General features: G+C 39.9%; 2 protein-coding genes and 1 long non-coding RNA gene across 4 annotated transcripts; 2 read left to right on the top strand and 1 right to left on the bottom strand.

Annotated features, from left to right (window-relative positions):
• Positions 1 to 1,269: 1,269 nt before the first annotated feature.
• On the top strand, positions 1,270 to 2,654 carry LOC103714989 (protein RADIALIS-like 1). The gene is made up of 2 exons (XM_008802488.3): positions 1,270 to 1,852; positions 2,359 to 2,654. Exons 1-2 carry the CDS (start codon positions 1,618 to 1,620, stop codon positions 2,361 to 2,363), a joined length of 240 nt encoding a protein of 79 aa, XP_008800710.1. The 5' UTR covers positions 1,270 to 1,617; the 3' UTR covers positions 2,364 to 2,654.
• An 865-nt stretch (positions 2,655 to 3,519) lies between these two features.
• LOC103714990 lies at positions 3,520 to 10,907 on the bottom strand. The gene is made up of 3 exons (XR_605296.3): positions 10,580 to 10,907; positions 6,339 to 6,434; positions 3,520 to 3,944 (listed from the first exon to the last, which is right to left on the bottom strand). It is a non-coding gene; the product is annotated as an uncharacterized LOC103714990 (long non-coding RNA).
• Positions 10,908 to 11,223: 316 nt separating this feature from the next.
• On the top strand, positions 11,224 to 12,600 carry LOC103714991 (protein RADIALIS-like 3). Of its 2 annotated transcripts, none has more exons than XM_008802489.4 (2): positions 11,224 to 11,792; positions 12,329 to 12,600. In XM_008802489.4, the coding sequence occupies exon 1, from the start codon at positions 11,511 to 11,513 to the stop codon at positions 11,745 to 11,747; it is 237 nt and encodes a 78-aa protein (XP_008800711.1). In that variant the 5' UTR covers positions 11,224 to 11,510; the 3' UTR covers positions 11,748 to 11,792; positions 12,329 to 12,600. The 2 variants fall into 2 exon arrangements, 1 of the variants encoding a protein (XP_008800711.1); XR_003387148.1 differs by having other exon boundaries at positions 11,501 to 11,779.
• The last annotated feature ends 4,115 nt before the right edge of the window (positions 12,601 to 16,715 follow it).

Below are 16,715 nucleotides of genomic sequence, written 5' to 3'. Positions count from 1 at the left end.
GCACTCGATGAAATTTTGTTTTAATTACGACAGGAGAGCGGAGACAACAGCAAAGCAAGGACGAACCACAGGCCATATGATTTCTTATCCCCTCTCCTGGACAGGGAGACAGATAAGGGTGATCAGAAACAGAAAGAAGGCCAAGTCTTTCCCTAAAAGGAATAAAGCCAGCTAGATTTGTCCAAATCCCTTTGGAAAGAGCGTTTCTTTAAAGTAAATGGCATCCTTACGCTCTAATCCCAAGTCATGATGAGACTAATTTAAGGTCAGCACAAAGTTGGAATTGGTGGACTTGCAAACTAGAGTAGTTGTCGGGATCGGAAACAGATAACAAATAAAAGTAGAGAAAAATGCCGTCTCCTAGGTAACCTTCCACAAGCAGCTGCAGACCACGAGTTTAGGGACTGCCATGGACAAAATTGGCATTTTTCGTCCAAATTAACATCCATATCACACTATGAACCTGTGAGGATCCGTACTGTTTAGTTTCACATTGATTATTTGCTGGATAGATCTCGGATATTTATACAGAATCAAGGAACCCAAATAATAACTTCTAGCTAGCCATTTTAAATAAAGTCCAAGGCTGTGACAAATGGTATCAGAACGGATCCAGCTCATAACCTATGTGGACTAGGAAACACTACAGCACGGATCCATTGAGGCTGACTATGAGCCAGTCGTAGTGTTTGGGATTAGATTTGAATCTTTAGTCTGACGAGGACGTCAGAACTCGAACGAGAAGAGTATGTGAGGACCCGTGTAGGCGTGTGTTTAGTCCCACATCGATTATTCGCTAGGTAGATCTTGAGTAATAATATCTTCCGGCTAGCCATTTTAGGTGAGGTTCTGAATTGTGACAAAACCACCCTTTTCTGGGTGGGGTTAAAGAGAGACGCAGCAATATCTTATTTCTCAAAAAATGTAAATGATTTATTTGAAAGATTTTTTTAAAATAAAGAAAACGTTTTAGCCTAGTTCTTTAAAAAATGATCCACCTCAAATAAGATGTCAACGCATTATTTAAAATAATAAGGGCATTGCTCTTAATCAAAATGCCCCAGGGCAGTTGTCAATGGAACCCAAATTTTATCAGCAAATCATGAGACTTGAAACCATAAGAAAGATAGTGTTGATCTTAGGATTTAATATGACAGTTAAGAAAGATTTAATGTATTAAAATACTGAATTCATATTCCTTTCTTTTTGCTTCCAACTTATATGATCATCACAGTAAGATTAGAGGTCATGTTAGTAAAGATCCCCTGCCTCAGCTGAGGCCTACGCAGCCTTGTTCTTGGTCCTCACTCTCTGTGGTTCCCCTCTCATATTCTGCTATCCTTCGCTCCTTTATTCGCCAACTGGCTATACCTGAGCACCATCCACAACCTCACTCCCCTCCTATTTATGAGGAGCACCATGGGCAACTGCCTCCCCACATCCGCCCACACTAAGTCCATAGAGTCTAGAACTCAGAACAGCCTCGTTCCCTCTAAACTCACCATTTTCCTCACTGCCACCAACTTCTCCACTACTTAGAATTATATCACCTCCCTCTTCAGCAATCCTTTCAGTTCCTTCTTCTTCTTCTTCTTCTTCTTCTTCTTTTTTTAACAGATGGCATCCACTTCATTGAGCTCTCCCTGGACACCAAAGCAGAACAAGATGTTTGAGACAGCCTTGGCGAAGTACGACAAGGATACGCCTGACCGCTGGCACGATGTGGCCCGGGCTGTTGGTGGGAAGTCCGCCGAAGAGGTGAAACGCCACTATGAAAGGCTTGTTGAGGACATCAGGCAGATTGAGTCAGGCCATGTACCATTCCCCAGTTACCGGTCGTCCGGCGGCAGGGGTACTCTGTTTCACTTAATCTTAACTCCTGTTCCGTTCTTTCCTCTTCTCTTGCACTTACTGTTTTCCTGAAGTATAAGACTTGGATTTAACACTTGCTTTTAACTGTCTTAAGGGCAACCCAAATAATCAATAATTCTATTCTAATAACGGGAGCCTTGATCCCTTTGTCAATCCACAACAACAAGGCCGCATGAAACAAAGATCTTGCATAAATTTTATGCGTAAAAAGAGGCTTTGATAAGCTATCTTGGCTCTGCTAGATTGAGCTATGGCTGACTCAGGCTTCATAATATGCCTTTTGGGGTCACTTTCACTTGTGACACCATTTTTTCCGTGTAGTGCTGCTTTCCTGCCCTAAAAGCTATACGTTTATTATTATGCTTCTTCATCGCGTGCAGCCAAAATTGATTTTCTTGGCTTGTTGAGAATAGTGTCTGATGGGATATCCCTTTGGGTCTTGTTCTAACTCTTCTCTCCTCCTCTGTTTTTGCCCCCATTTGTCAGGCTGAAGTATCTAAAGCTCCACTGAAGCAACAAGTAGGAAGCAGTGCCTGTGTTTGTATCAAGTAGCTAGTAGGGGGCATAACTCTTCTCTGGAGATGCAGATAGAACTCACAGAAGTAAAATGCATGCGACTTTCAGAAGAAGATCACATGTCACTATTCTTATCGAGCCTTCTGTTTCTACTCTTACCTACCTTCCCTCCATTTTCATCCTACTGTAAATCTATGCCATAAAATGTCTGTCTAGTCTTCTAGTTGGTGTGCTTATTGTTTAATGAAGCTAAGTTTGACACGGCACCATCTGGTGTCCTCTCTATTCTTCCAAATGAGAAAACCTAGTATAGTCATGGAGCAGGTCTTGCAAACAAACTTCAGTGTCATTAGAAGTTAATTTTAAAATGAAAAAACTTAGTAGAGCAAGTGCAGCAATCTATGGTTATTCTTCATTTTGACATGGCCCAGAGACTGATTCCTTCTTTACGAACTATGGATTTCTTTGAAGCTAACCAGTTCAAATATCGCCATCAACACCTCTTTAAGCTGCCAAATTAGGAGTTGAAACCAGACTTTCTTTTAATGGGTGAGCCCAACATGTGAAATTTTTAATAATGAGGTTAAAAAGTGTGGAGACATACTTTGAACTCAGAACTTCTGCTCTGATACCATGTTAAAATCACCACTTGTCCCAAAAGCTTACGTTGATAGAACGAGATAGATGTATTTATATGCCCAACCCCTTCCTTTCTCCCCTCCCTCCATCTTTTTCTAGGAGTCACAATATATTAACTAGATTCCTCTCTCTCTACTTGAGCCATCAGTTATTTCAAATGGAATGAATTCAATTTTGAGTTGAATTATATATTGAAATCCCAGGCAGATGGATACCGAGACCACCATGGATTCCTTCAAGTTCGAAAAGGATCAAACCTATGGTGATAGCAATGTAAGGAATCCACAAGACGCAAGATGGCTAAGATTTTTCCAGGGAAAATTCATTTCCGCCCCCCCAGATTGTCCATCATTGTATATTAGTCCTCATTGGCTGGACATGTTATTTCCAGCCCTTGATTTTAGTAGCGTCCTGGTCCGTGCATAAAGTAGACACATTTGCTTTACAGTCGGTTTCCGAAGGCAAGCTTAACCATGCATAAAGAAGTAAACATAAGAGGACTCACAATGCAAGGATTAATCATTAAACGTAGCCAAATGAAGGACCAGGTGTCAAACATTTTGATTTTTATAAATGTCAGTAGAGGCTCCTTATCAACGGCTCCAAAATATTGTTCCAACTGCCATCAACAGCTCCGCTGCTTGGAATCACGCTTCCTTTCACCTTGTGCTCTACAAACGTATGTCAAGGACACTGCCCACTGCTGTCACAATGCGGCTGGGATGTCACCTGGAAGCCTCGAAGACGCCCGCAGAGGTGAAGAACCACCATGAACTGCTTGTCAGGGACATTAGGCATACTGAAACAGGCCATGGCTGCCCTGCTATGATCCCCTGGTGGCAGGGGTGGAAGCATGGTAGCCAATGAGAGGCGGTTTTTATTCTCATGCTCTTTCCTATATAGTTTCTTCTCCTTTCCTGCATTCCAAAGAATAAGCCTTGAATGCAGCATTTGGTTTCAGTTGGTCTCTTGTTCAACCCACCAACTCCACATGAAATCTAATCCTAGCACAAAACAGTACATAATAATAAAAGTACAGCTCTGACGACCTTTCCCAGCTTGTGGCTGACACAGCCACCCAGGCTTTACAAGATGCTTTCTGAGTCACATTCGTCTAGAAGTTGTTCCTGAAATTTACATAGTTGTTGTTTTTTTTTTCTGCCAAAGCTACATACAGTTTGGTCATATAGTAATAAATTTCTATGAATACCAGAAGACAGACCTCGTGTTCGTTTATTCTAATATATTTGGCTGGCTGAAATTGAAAAGTATTAATTAGCTAGGTCTCTATGAGATAGTGGGAGCATTAAACTTCTTTATAGTTTCAGATAGATGTGAAGTATCAGATGCAAATAGTGCTGGATTAAAGATCACAAGTGACTTCAAATGAACTAATAGCAACTGCTGAGAGAACATTAGTTATTGCTTATCTTATAGGAGGAAGGCCTTCTGTTTCTCTTCTTATGTATATGCCCACCTACACTCTCCTACCATCATTTTTTGTCCCTTCATCTTATTTTTGATTAGGAGAAAGATAATCAACATAAGTCTAAAGACTGTCAAGGTCAAGACAAACAGTTGCCATGTTAGCAACCAAAAGCTGACCCAGCTCAGATCTATGATTGGTATCTTCCCAAAGCCAATCCCTCCCTGTACAACGCCCAAGATCAGCAAGCTCCCCTTCCATCATACCGTAAATCTACTGAAGACTGTGATAAGCATGATTCTTATTTCATTTTTTGACAGATTCTCGAAAAAAATGTCATAACATTATTTGGTGTATTTAAAGCAAGTGAAGTATACTTTCTTGAGTGGACATTTCTATGATTCTCCCTGTAATTCTCCTTATCCCAGTACATCTTCTTTTATAACTTTAAGAAAACTGGGGGAAGTGTCTTACTTCCTCCATTATCCCTGTAAAGACATCTCTTCTTATCCCTGTAAAGTTCTGTTTTCTCCAAAAAAGAGAAGGAAAGGAAACCAGAGGAACATGTATTGGCAGAGTTGTGGAGTAGATCTCGCAAACTGATATTGGTAAATAAAGTTAGCCAAAAGGTTTTTTGAGCCAACCGGTGGTAGAACTACCTCTCAGTCCATAGATGAGTGAAATAGGAAACAGAGGAGAGGGAGAACAACCCCATCAGGAATTATTCTTTATATGACATGGCTTGGAGTTTGAATGCTACTCTTATTCTCTTTTGTTTAAAAGCACGAAATTTCTTAAAAAACAGAGGCATCTCTCTTTTAAGAAAAATTCTTGTCAGCTATCATCCTTCGTTCCATTCATTCATATTGTTTCTATTTATTTTTTCAAACTTTCAAAATCATTTCTTCAGCAATCCCCTTTCAATGCCAAAAGTCATACCATCTCGTGGCACACCTTTTCTCTTGGCATGCTCATGACTGTGCACTTCCACATGATCTTAGTCTATGATAAGCTTATATCAGAGGTATTTTCCATAGTATTTGACAGAAGCTTACTTTTAATCTTGCTGTCTTCTTGAATGGTTTGTACTTTATCTATAATGTGGTAGTCATATCTCAATTGTTTGGCAGGCTAGTATTTACAGCTTGACTGATGCACATTCTATAAAGCATTATCTACTTCTCTCTAGGAGCATTTTTTGACTCTGAAGTTCCAGAGATATAAATATAAAGTCAGATGCATCTAAGTGGCCCTGAGAAGTAGATCACTGATCACTGATCTTATAAAATCCAAAGTCTCTCTTCTTGTAAACATCCTATTGACTACTGTAAATCCACTGAAAACTGTCATCAAAATGTCTGGCCAGTCTGCAAGTTGGTCTGCCTATGCCTTTGAGAAAACAAGTTTGGTATTATTCCATATGACTCTATTTTCTTTTATTTTCTTTGAGAGCTAGGATGGGTGGAAGCCCAGCTGAGTACTGGAGTGAGGGCAGGATCAAACCCAGCTCTCATGTATTGAAGAAAAAGCATCTTAGCAAAGCAGTGCAGCAAATCTATTTTTACCCTTTGCATGGACATCGCCGGCTGGTTGAATGGTATTTAATGTGGATTATTGATTTCTCTCAGGTGAAAGATTTGAGTGTCTTCATAAAGAAGTCATCTTATCAAGGGACTTCAGAAAACTAAAACAACATAGTATTTTATCTTGATCCTCCTCTTTCCCTGCCTGTATCATCGATCGTTGTGGTAGAAAATGAATTCGATGTCGGAATTGGATAATGAACGGAAAATCAAGCTAAGTGGATAGAAGACCATCATGGATTCCTCCAAACTAGAAAAATAGGGAACCAATAATAAGCTGGATTATGGCCAAGTGTATGCACCTTTTCTCCATTTGGAGGTTCCAGGTTCAAACATTGGGTCGGATTCTTTGACCTGGTCGAATCTCACGGCTTTTCTTTCAGAAATTATTGGTGGTCCTGCACAGTAATTCTCAAGAAAATATTTATCAGAACCAATGGCAAAGGTATCTACAGGGTATATGACTGTAAATATCAGCAAGGACCACTTAATAGCATCTGTGCCTTGCAAATTGTAAGAGACCTGTCACACTTTAGAAAAAGGAGTACTTTGATGTCGCCTTCCCAGGATGTGGGGAGATTCCAATTGAACAACCAATATCTGTTATATAATTGTTTGAATTGGCGCATGATAGGCTTGAACATCTATCACAAAATTCGGAGGTTGTGGTGCAACTCTTTCTTTTCTTTGGGTAATAATTGATGCCAGTATATATTATAAGCTATACCCTTTGAAAGCAACGCTCTAAAGATTGAAAGATAACAGTAATCAAAACCAGCGTCCCTTCCTTATTTGGAGTCACAAAAGATGACAATTGTAGTAGTTTTTTTTTTTCGAGGAATACAATAGAAATCATTACTATGGTAGTTTAAGAACAGAACAAGGTGAAACCTGCAGTGGATTAACTTTTTATGAAAAAATTGAAACCTGTTGGATGCTAGTAGTATAATCTACACTCGTTGTAATTGTGGAACTGCGAATGATCGCACCGGTTCTTCACTTGAAAGAGTCATTATGCATTTTTATAAACATAAAAAAGTTTCAATACATCTAGTTACAGTCACAAGTTTGTCATTCAGGAATTATTCAGCTGAAGCCAAAGATTCATGAATATGAGAAACAAATGCAGGGAATTTGCCAAAAGTATGAAAAATATTCATATAATGTAAAAAAATGTTCACATATTTATATATGTTTTCATGTAAAAGGTAATAATGTGGAAAAAAATAAATAGCAGAGAGACTTGTTAATTTGTAACCATGCATTTTTCTTCAATTTAGGTCAGGAAGAGTTCATAAAGAAGTTGGCAACATCTTGATAAATTTATTTTTCTAAATAACTATCCTTAAATAATTTGCATAAAATAGTGATTCTTTTGAGATTCCTTAACAATCCTAAGCATATTGTTACTACGTTTATAGCCAGCTGAAAGATGACAATGGTGTTGCCTGTAAAACTGATACATCATAAATAATTAGTAAAGTAGCAGTGAGTCTGTTTATGTGCATCATTTATATATTTGCTAGAATGAGCCACGCCTCTATCAGCAGGAGTATTGGTAATGAGAGAATATAATATAAAATTCTTGTGATATTGAACTTGAATAAGGTAGCTTATGAACAATGTGTCCAATGGTTGCTAAACAAGTATACCACGTAGTGGAATCATGAATTATAAAGTGATAAACTATATCAAGACCGTCGACATGTGTTTTCTGGTATAATCCTACTACTATAAGGGCACATTTGGTTTGCAACTATAATTGGTATCAGAATCGGAATTGATTGCAATGAGAATCAGATGGTCATATTCCTGATGTGTTTGGTTCATGATCGGAATCAGAATCAAAATTGGAATGGAATTTGAATACTAGGAGACAGTAAGGATTGGATTTTGGAGAATTGAAGTATCTCATTTCCACCTAAAATCGGAATAGAACTTCCCCAACTCAAACGGTCGGACTAAAAGTCACTCATTTTTGTGAGAGAGAATATGATATCAACTTGTAAAAGTCCAGATCCTATGGGTTAAGATTCTCATTGGTCCAAGTTGTTGGTAATTTATCTCACAAAGATTTCCAGAAATCCATTTTGCAACCAAGGAATAGCTTTTCATTATGTAAAAGCTATCAGTGTTGATACGGTTCTTGATAATATATTAGAATCCTTTTGTACACAAATAACAATCCGTAGTCATAGAGAGAAGGTTAATCTTCACCTTTTGTTAGTTGTTATGCATAACCTATTTTTTTATGAGTGAGGGGGACCAGACTGGTCCAACTTGCAATCATGGCCATCCATGTATTGCATGATAGCAGTGATGCACCATATTGATGCTTTGATGCATCAGTGATCATCATGCAATACACATAAGGTCATGGTCGTGAAAGGCCATTGCCCCACGCATAATGTGGGCTTTGATGCTTCATAAATATCGTACAATACATAGAAGGTCATAGTCATGAAAGTAGACCATCAAGCTCGGTCCAAATTTGAGAGGAACCAAACTCATTTTTCATCCACATCTTAGTGGTCAAATACATTATTTCAGTAATGCTTACATTTTTATGCGATCATTTACTTACACAAAAAATATAAAACTGGAAGACTCATATACATCATTTGGGTTGATAGAATATAAAACGGAACGATATTCTGCAACAAGAGTTAACAATCAGATTATACTAGTTAGTACCATGCACACTTTATATCGGATTAGAGGGAACCAATACGGATAGAACCCCCATACCTAGTGCAGGTACCAAGAGATGCACCGTACTAACATGCAATACAACATATACTAGTAGGGTGCTGATACGAGTACCAAAACCAATACCTAAAACCTCAGTGGGTTGTATATAAAAGGGTACCTTGAGAGACAATGATGGTAGAGTTCCTAGAGTAGTGTTTATTGCCCAAGTGGGTAAGGGGTTGAGTCAACATTGAGCTCCAACATCTCCTTCTGAATACTCTTAAGGAAAAACATCAGTGTCATCAATGGCCATGAGTGCACTCCCCTATCAATCCCCCCTTCCCCAATGTTATCCTCTTCCTCAACTATGTAAATGGTCGTGGTACTTGGGAAGCTAGTGAAAGAAGAGATTGAAGCCCTCTCTCTCATCTTGATTATTCTTTGCAATGGAGGATTTTTTCTGAAAAGTTGATGTGTTTAAGGTTTTATGAAAGCACTCTCTAATATCATAAAACGGGTGCCTTTGTGATGGATGGGTCCTTATTTAAATTTTTTCAGCCTTCCTCTTTTCTTCTTTCCTTCCTCTTTTCTTTCCCCTTTTCTTTTCCTTTACTATTTTTCTTCTCCAATTGCTTCTACCCTTATTTTTTTGGTCTTTATACTCCTACTTTGTCTTCTACCTTCTATTTTTTCTTTGTTTTTCTCCTTTTATTTATTTCTAGATTCTTCTATTGCTTTACATTTTTCTGCTTTTTTAAAGTCCCCCAAGGCACAAGGACATGATTTTTTTTTCTAGTTTGCAGACTCCCTTTTGTTGTAATTGTTCTAATTTTGTTTTTTTTTAATTCTCTATTGCTTTTTTTTCTGAGGGGAGCGGGGGCTTTGGTTAAGTTGGACAGCTGAAATCATGGCAAGCGTGCAAGATATTAATTGAATTGTGATTTAGAAAATGTTTTAATTGATATAATTTGTTTTATTCTTCATACTTTGACCTATCTTGGCCAGAAAGAGAAAATATGAATGAAAATGCAGTAAATTTCTAGTAACAGAAGAATAAAGAAAATCATACATAAGAACAGCAAACCTTAGTACCTTAAGGGTATGTTTGATTGGAGAAAGTTGGGCTTTAGAATGGGGTTGGAATTGAGTGTTCCCATTTCAATCATTTGGTTGAGGGGAGTCTCATTCCAATTCCAATTTCAAGAGAGAATAGGAATGTCCCAATCGCCCAAAACCCAATCTTGATTCTATCCTAGTGTTCAAATCTCATTCCGATTCTGATGCCAATCACGAACTAAATACGTCGAGGAATATGGCTATTCCAATTCCCATTCCGATCAATTCTGATTCCACCTTAAATGGAATCAGCAATTGAGATTCTTCACTATTTATTCATATCCAAACCCACGTAAATAAAAGAAAGCAAGAAGCAGAAGAAATATTGAGGCATCTTTTATTGTAAGTGCCATCACCTTTATTAGGCTGTAGACAATACTTCAATCCAAAAAGATTCATAATTAACCCATTAAACAAACAAAAACCTAAGGAGGAAAAACTTTTTCCCACGGAATTAAACATACTAACAAAAATACAAATCAAGCCACAGCTAATACATACACATACCATCTGTAAACTTGGTCTGGTACTTCTATAGGGTCACGAGTTACGCTGAAGGGATAACATTTTTTAACTAAAATTACAAACTTTGATTCTATAATTCAGGTAATCTTAACTAATGCTCATAATCACCATCCTTCCCTATCTTTTCTGATGAACGATTTATGGAAATTAACGAGGGTGAGGTGATTCTCCATGGACGAGGAGGAGAAAGGGTTATGGTCTAATAGAATACCTTAAGGGCCGATCATGGCGGTACCCAATGGTAGTGCTTGTCGCCCTTGGGCCCGTCGGAGCAGTCGGCGTTGAGCTCCCGGATCTCCTTTTGGTTCCTCTCCCCCGACGATGTCGTCGACGGCCGTGACGGCACTCCGTCGCCAGCGCCGCCGCCGGCGGGGCTCGAGAGGGTCTTGGATGAAGACATCGCGCGCGCTCCCCACTCCCCACTTCGTAAATATCGACGCTTGGATAGCCGGAGGGCCTTTGCGGTTAAATGCGTTATGCCACCAGAAGATGAAGTTTTCTACAATTCTAATGTTGACAGGGGTCCGCGTGTAATAATGCAGCACTTAAGTTTGAATTAGTTCCGGCAAGTAGCTTGCCGAGACCAGTAATACGTTTGGTAGTGCGAGGTGTTTCTACCAGTAAATATATTTACCATCTCTTCGGCCCTTCGTCATTAGTTGCCATTAACGTGCATTGCTAAGAAGAGATACATAAAAGAGATACGAACAGGAATCTGTGGTTGATGCTATAACTTCCAAAGAAAAATATCCGCCATGCCTGCTAAGAGGGAGCTGGTGATTCCTGGTCCTTGCTCCTTGTGGTTCTCGTGTGAACGAGTCATCCCATATTCTTCCCTCATCCCTCCTTTATCTTTTTTGCCAAAATTATTCTCCAACTAGCACCACCCCACAACCCCACTCCCCTCCTCTTTATAACGAGCGTCCTCGGCAACTGCCTTCCCGCACCAGCCCGCACAGAGCCTATAGAGTCCATAAACTTACAGAAGTCCTTTCCCTCTGTTTTAATTCTTCCTTAGAGCTTAGACTCAGTGATCGCGCTTCCCATCTTCCAACTCTCCACTAGGGTCTGCTACCATTGAACATATTGAAAAGCACCTCTTCCTCTTATCAATCATCCTATATTCTTTCTGATCCTGTTAGATGGCCTCCAGTTCGATGAGCCTCTCACGCACCTCGGACTCCTCCTGGACCCTGAGGGAGAACAAGAAGTTCGAGGAGGCCCTGGCGAAGTATGACAAGGAGACCCCCGACCGCTGGCACAAAGTGGCCCAGGCTGTCGGCGGCAAGTCGGTCGACGAGGTGAGGCGCCACTATGAACTGCTCATCAGGGACATCAATTACATCGAAACGGGTCGTGTGTCAATCCCCAACTACTGATCCCCTGATCACAGGGGAGGCGGCAATGGCCGGTAAGGATCAGAGGTACTCTGTTCCACTGCACCGATGTACTGTTCCATTCCTTTTTGTCGTCCTGTTGCACCTCCCCCACAGTTCTCAACCCTTTCGGTTTCCCAGAGAATAAGTCTTGGATGGAGTTGCTTTCAGTCAGGCAAAAGGCCAACTCGGTCGCCTAACTTGGACTACTATATTTCTTTGATGAAAGGGAAACTTCCGGTATCCACACTTCCCCTTAGGCCTATATCCCTGGTTCAACTCACCATCAAACCTAATCCTATAACAAAATTTAGACCTAAACGAAAAGTATGGTTAAGATGATACCTATGGGCTTTCCAAGCGTGTGGCTGGATCGTGCTTTATAACATGCATTCCAAGTCGCATTCACTTGTAACACTCCATTCTTCTGTGCAGTCTTCCTGGTCTTTCTGAAAGTCATGCGAATGTTGAGTCTTCCTGGTCTTTATACGATATGCCAAAACTTCACAAAGCTTGGTTATTTACAAACGTGTTATATGAGTTACTACTAAGCTGATGATCTCATTGTTTTGTTTACTTGGCAGGCTGAAGCATCTAATGCTCAAGGGGAGCATATAAGTATACATATATCCGTATGGAATAATAGGAGCTTTGTTCTTCACTGGATTTCCAGATAGAAGCATGCAAACGACTCCAGGATGATCAGCGATCGCCGATCTTGTAGCAGCCTAATGTCTCTATTGTATCTTTCACCTTCCCCTTCCATTGTAATTCCACTGTAGACTGCGACAAACATGTCTGTCTGGTACTGTATATGCTTATTGCTTAATGAAAACAAGTTTGGTATAATTCCATATATCAAGTAGTAGAGCAATTCTATTTTATTGTTTGTATGGATACGGCCTGGCGTTGAATGCTACTTCTGCAGACAGCTAAAAACCATAGTATCTCATCTTGGTTCTCCTCTAGTTAGTTGTTTCATCAGTCATTGCAGGCAAAATGAATTCGATGTCAGAACTGATCAATTGATAGAAATCCAGTCAAATAGATACAAAGACCATGATGGATTCCTTCAACTTGAGAATGGACCACTTAAATAATCCAAACCAATTGCAAAGGTATCCAAAGGATATCTGACTAAGGTTTTATAAATCAGAAAGGACCATTTCGCAGTACAGATTGCAAATTTGTTAGGGACCGGTCCTGTTTAATATTTTAGGACTTTTTTTTTTTGTTGGCATATCACATCCCAGATTATTGAAATTTCGTATAACACCTCCTCTTTCATCTCTATGTACAAATGGAGCCGCATCAAATTCTACTATTTTGATACTAGGACCCTGGGTTAAGGTTCCTCTTGGAGGCCTGGGTTAAAGGATTAGCAAAGGAATTTGAGGGGATATTATTTCTCCGGTGATGACTACTTCTTCCTCCTCTCCTCTACCTCTCCTCCCTCTGCCCCCGCCGCTGCCACTGCTGACACCGCCCTCACCATCTTCTCCCCCTCCCAACTCCACTCCACCAGTCGCCATTTATAACCTCGCCTCACTCTGCTGCCTCCATTCCTCCGTTTTCTGTACATAAGAGCGAGTTCAGGTTTGGAGTCACAAACGAGGAAGCGAGCTTGGTACAGATTAACCAAGCGTAGAATAATTGTTTTCTACCGTTTGATTGATTTAAACAAGGTCAGTGGTTAATTGGAGCGACAGATTATTAACTGAAAGGATTTTTTGAAATATATATGGCCTTTATCTGGCACAATTTGTAGCTAGGGATAAGGGAAGAATCTATACGTAATTTTGATAAATTCTTGGACGTGGTATGCAAAAAAAAAAAAAACTAAATTTGGCCCTCCCCATCTCACAGAGGAGCATATTTTATGGTGTTCCAAGGTCTTGGGAAGATTCCAATTCCTCACCCGAGTGATCATTTGATTTGACACATGATAGGCTAGACATTCTATGTTAATGGCAGAAAGAATGATAATAACTGTTCTTTGCTTGACAGAGTAGATAATCATCTTCATAACCACTAAACCTTATTTTAACTATTTATACACACATTCATAAGTTCAGTAATAAGGAACAATTTGGCTTTTTGGCCAAATATTCGAAATTTCCAAAGAAATTTGAAAAGTTTTCGGAAAATGATTTTTTTTTTTAAAGAATGTAAATATGTTATATATTTATATGTTTTGGAGTATTAAAGCAAGAGTAGGATAAGCAACATGAGCAAAACATAGCAAAAAGAACGCTGCTAGCAACCTATACACTCATTACTGTGGAAGCCGCGTATGTTCCTAGAGAACGTTTGGTAGACTGGAGAATAGATGGGCAATGTGAGGCCCAATAGTCCCACATCGGAAAGACTCGTTCGAGAGCCTGGGCATATGAGGCGGGTGTCTCCAAATCCTGCAGACGCATTTTGGGAAGAAAATAAAATCGGGGAGGGGTGAAGGACGCTTGCGTGAAGCCCCAGAACCGGACAATATCTGGTAGGGGAGCCCTGTGTTCCCCCCTCATGTGGCCCCCACGTGGGCACTAAGTGCCTCACGTGCCTCTTAGAGGCGGGGGCGTGACATTTGGTATCAGAGCCGAGGACGGCTCTTGTCCGATGGTGGGAAGGGTGTGAGGCCCAATAGTCCCACATCGGAAAGACTCGTTCCAGAGCCTGAGCATATGAGGCGGGTGTCTCCAAATCCTGCAGACGCGTTTTGGAAGAAAAACAAAACTGGGGAGGGGTGAAGGACGCTTGCGTGAAGCCCCAGAACCGGACAATATCTGGCAGGGGAGCCTCGTGTTCCCCCCTCATGTGGCCCCCACGTGGGCACTAGGTGCCTCACGTGCCTCGCAGAGGCGGGGGTGTGACATTTGGTATCAGAGCCGAGGACGGCTATTGTCCGATGGTGGGAAGGGTGTGAGGCCCAATAGTCCCATATCGGAAAGACTCGTTCCAGAGCCTGGGCATATGAGGCGGGTGTCTCCAAATCCTGCAGACGCGTTTTGGGTGAAAAACAAAATCGGGGAGGGGTGAAGGACGCTTGCGTGAAGCCCCAGAACCGGATAATATCTGGTAGGGGAGCCTCGTGTTCCCCCCTCATGTGGCCCCCACGTGGGCACTAGGTGCCTCACGTGCCTCGCAGAGGCGGGGGCGTGACAGGCAAAGTAGAAAGCAGTGGATTATTTGAGATGACTCAATATTTCAGAGAAATTTGTTACTATGTTTACAATTAGCTGAATGATGGTGATGGAGAATTGGTACATCGTAAATAGTATACACAACGAGCTGTGAATTTGTGTATCAGAGTTCTTTTCTATCAAAAAGAAAAGAAAAGAAGGAATCATGTATCAGAGTGATGTATACTATTTGCTAAACTAGCAACTTTTTGTAGTTATTGTATCATCAGCAGTATCAATATTAATAAAATACAGAATCTACTTCTCTGGGTATGATAATAAATAGCAATGAGAGTGAATATGTAACTGTAAAGCAATGGTATTACTAATTTAAAACCAATAAATCAAAAAAAAATGTTATTTAAAGAACTAGCAATGTTTTGTTGGAGTTGTATCATCAGGAGTTTTCTATCAACAGGATACAATATATTTCATTCATCAAATCAGAAAACATTAATTATTTACTCAGATATCCTGTGAATGATATGTTCAACAATTAATAAAAAGCTGTACCACATAATATGATCAAGGAAAAATTAGAAACTGATAATAATTAAGGTATCGAGACCATTTGAGATTGTTTTCTGTGGTATCATCCTACTGCTTTTATGAAATTCTTCGACAGGATTCCCTCTCGGACTGCCTCTTTCACAGGATTCCTGGCCTCTCGGACTGCCTCTTTCACCTCCAACTTTGGAGGAGCTACTTTCATGAGTTTCCAGTAGTGCGAATATGCAAAAGGCGCATCAACTTGTAAAGGGCTCATCCCAACATGCTTCTAGCTTTGAGATTCTCCACTCTTTAACTTTTTGATACTTCATCCACAAAGATTCCAAGAAATCTGATTTTCCTCCAAGTTGTCAAATGTTCATAATGTAAAAACTGTCGTGTTAGATTCTAGCGTCATCGATAAATATACAGAACCCTTTTGTCAAAATATTTCCATTTGTAGTCATAAAGAGAGAAGGTTCATCTTTACCGAATATTTTTATTTAACTTAAATGTATGGTGTAAGCAATGCAACAATTACCTACTACATGCAGTGTTAAAGATTTTTTTTCTTTCGTTTCCATACTGATGTGACAATACTTGATTGGAAGCAGTTTTCAAAATCTAAAAGCATTATCAAGTTAGATTGTTCTATTAATTCATGTGCTGCCAGGTTACCAGGAATTAAAATTTGATGCACATATAAATTGCTCATATGGACAAGCTTATCTGCTTGACTAAAAATTCGGTAATGTATATTATCTGAAAATAATCTGAAACTCACCTAAAAAGATCTCGAGGGTAAAGTTTTCTCATTCGCTGAGATCGAATATAAACTTCCAGAGAAAACATTCATATTGCTTCCTGCAATGCTTCTAAAATGTATTTCTGTATTTAACTCCAACGACATGCTCGATGGCCTTACACTAAAATAATTAGAATAGCATGATAAAAAGAAGAGTACGATCGAGAAGCATTTGAATTTGACATTTTAAACCGATAAACTTAATTTGGAGAAGCAAAGATGTGTTAAATTATCTAACAGAATAGCACATTTATCGCTGGGTTAGAGGACTCTGCGAACTAAAGCACATCCTATTTTTTAATGGAGATTGCAGTGACGGAAGGACTGCAGGCCATATGACGACTTTGTTCCTACTTCTTGTGGAGTGGGAGAGACGGGTAAAGGTACTTAGTTTCAGAAGGCCAAGGTCTTTCTCTGAAAAGAATAGGCCAGTTAGTTTGTGCCAAAAACCCTGTGGAAGGAAGATCTCTTTTTAGTAAGTGGCATCCTCATGCATGCTTT

This window comes from Phoenix dactylifera, chromosome 11, assembly GCF_009389715.1.
Source record: "Phoenix dactylifera cultivar Barhee BC4 chromosome 11, palm_55x_up_171113_PBpolish2nd_filt_p, whole genome shotgun sequence".
In the NCBI taxonomy this organism is placed as follows: Eukaryota; Viridiplantae; Streptophyta; class Magnoliopsida; order Arecales; family Arecaceae; genus Phoenix; species Phoenix dactylifera.
This window is presented reverse-complemented; position numbering and strand designations above follow the sequence as displayed.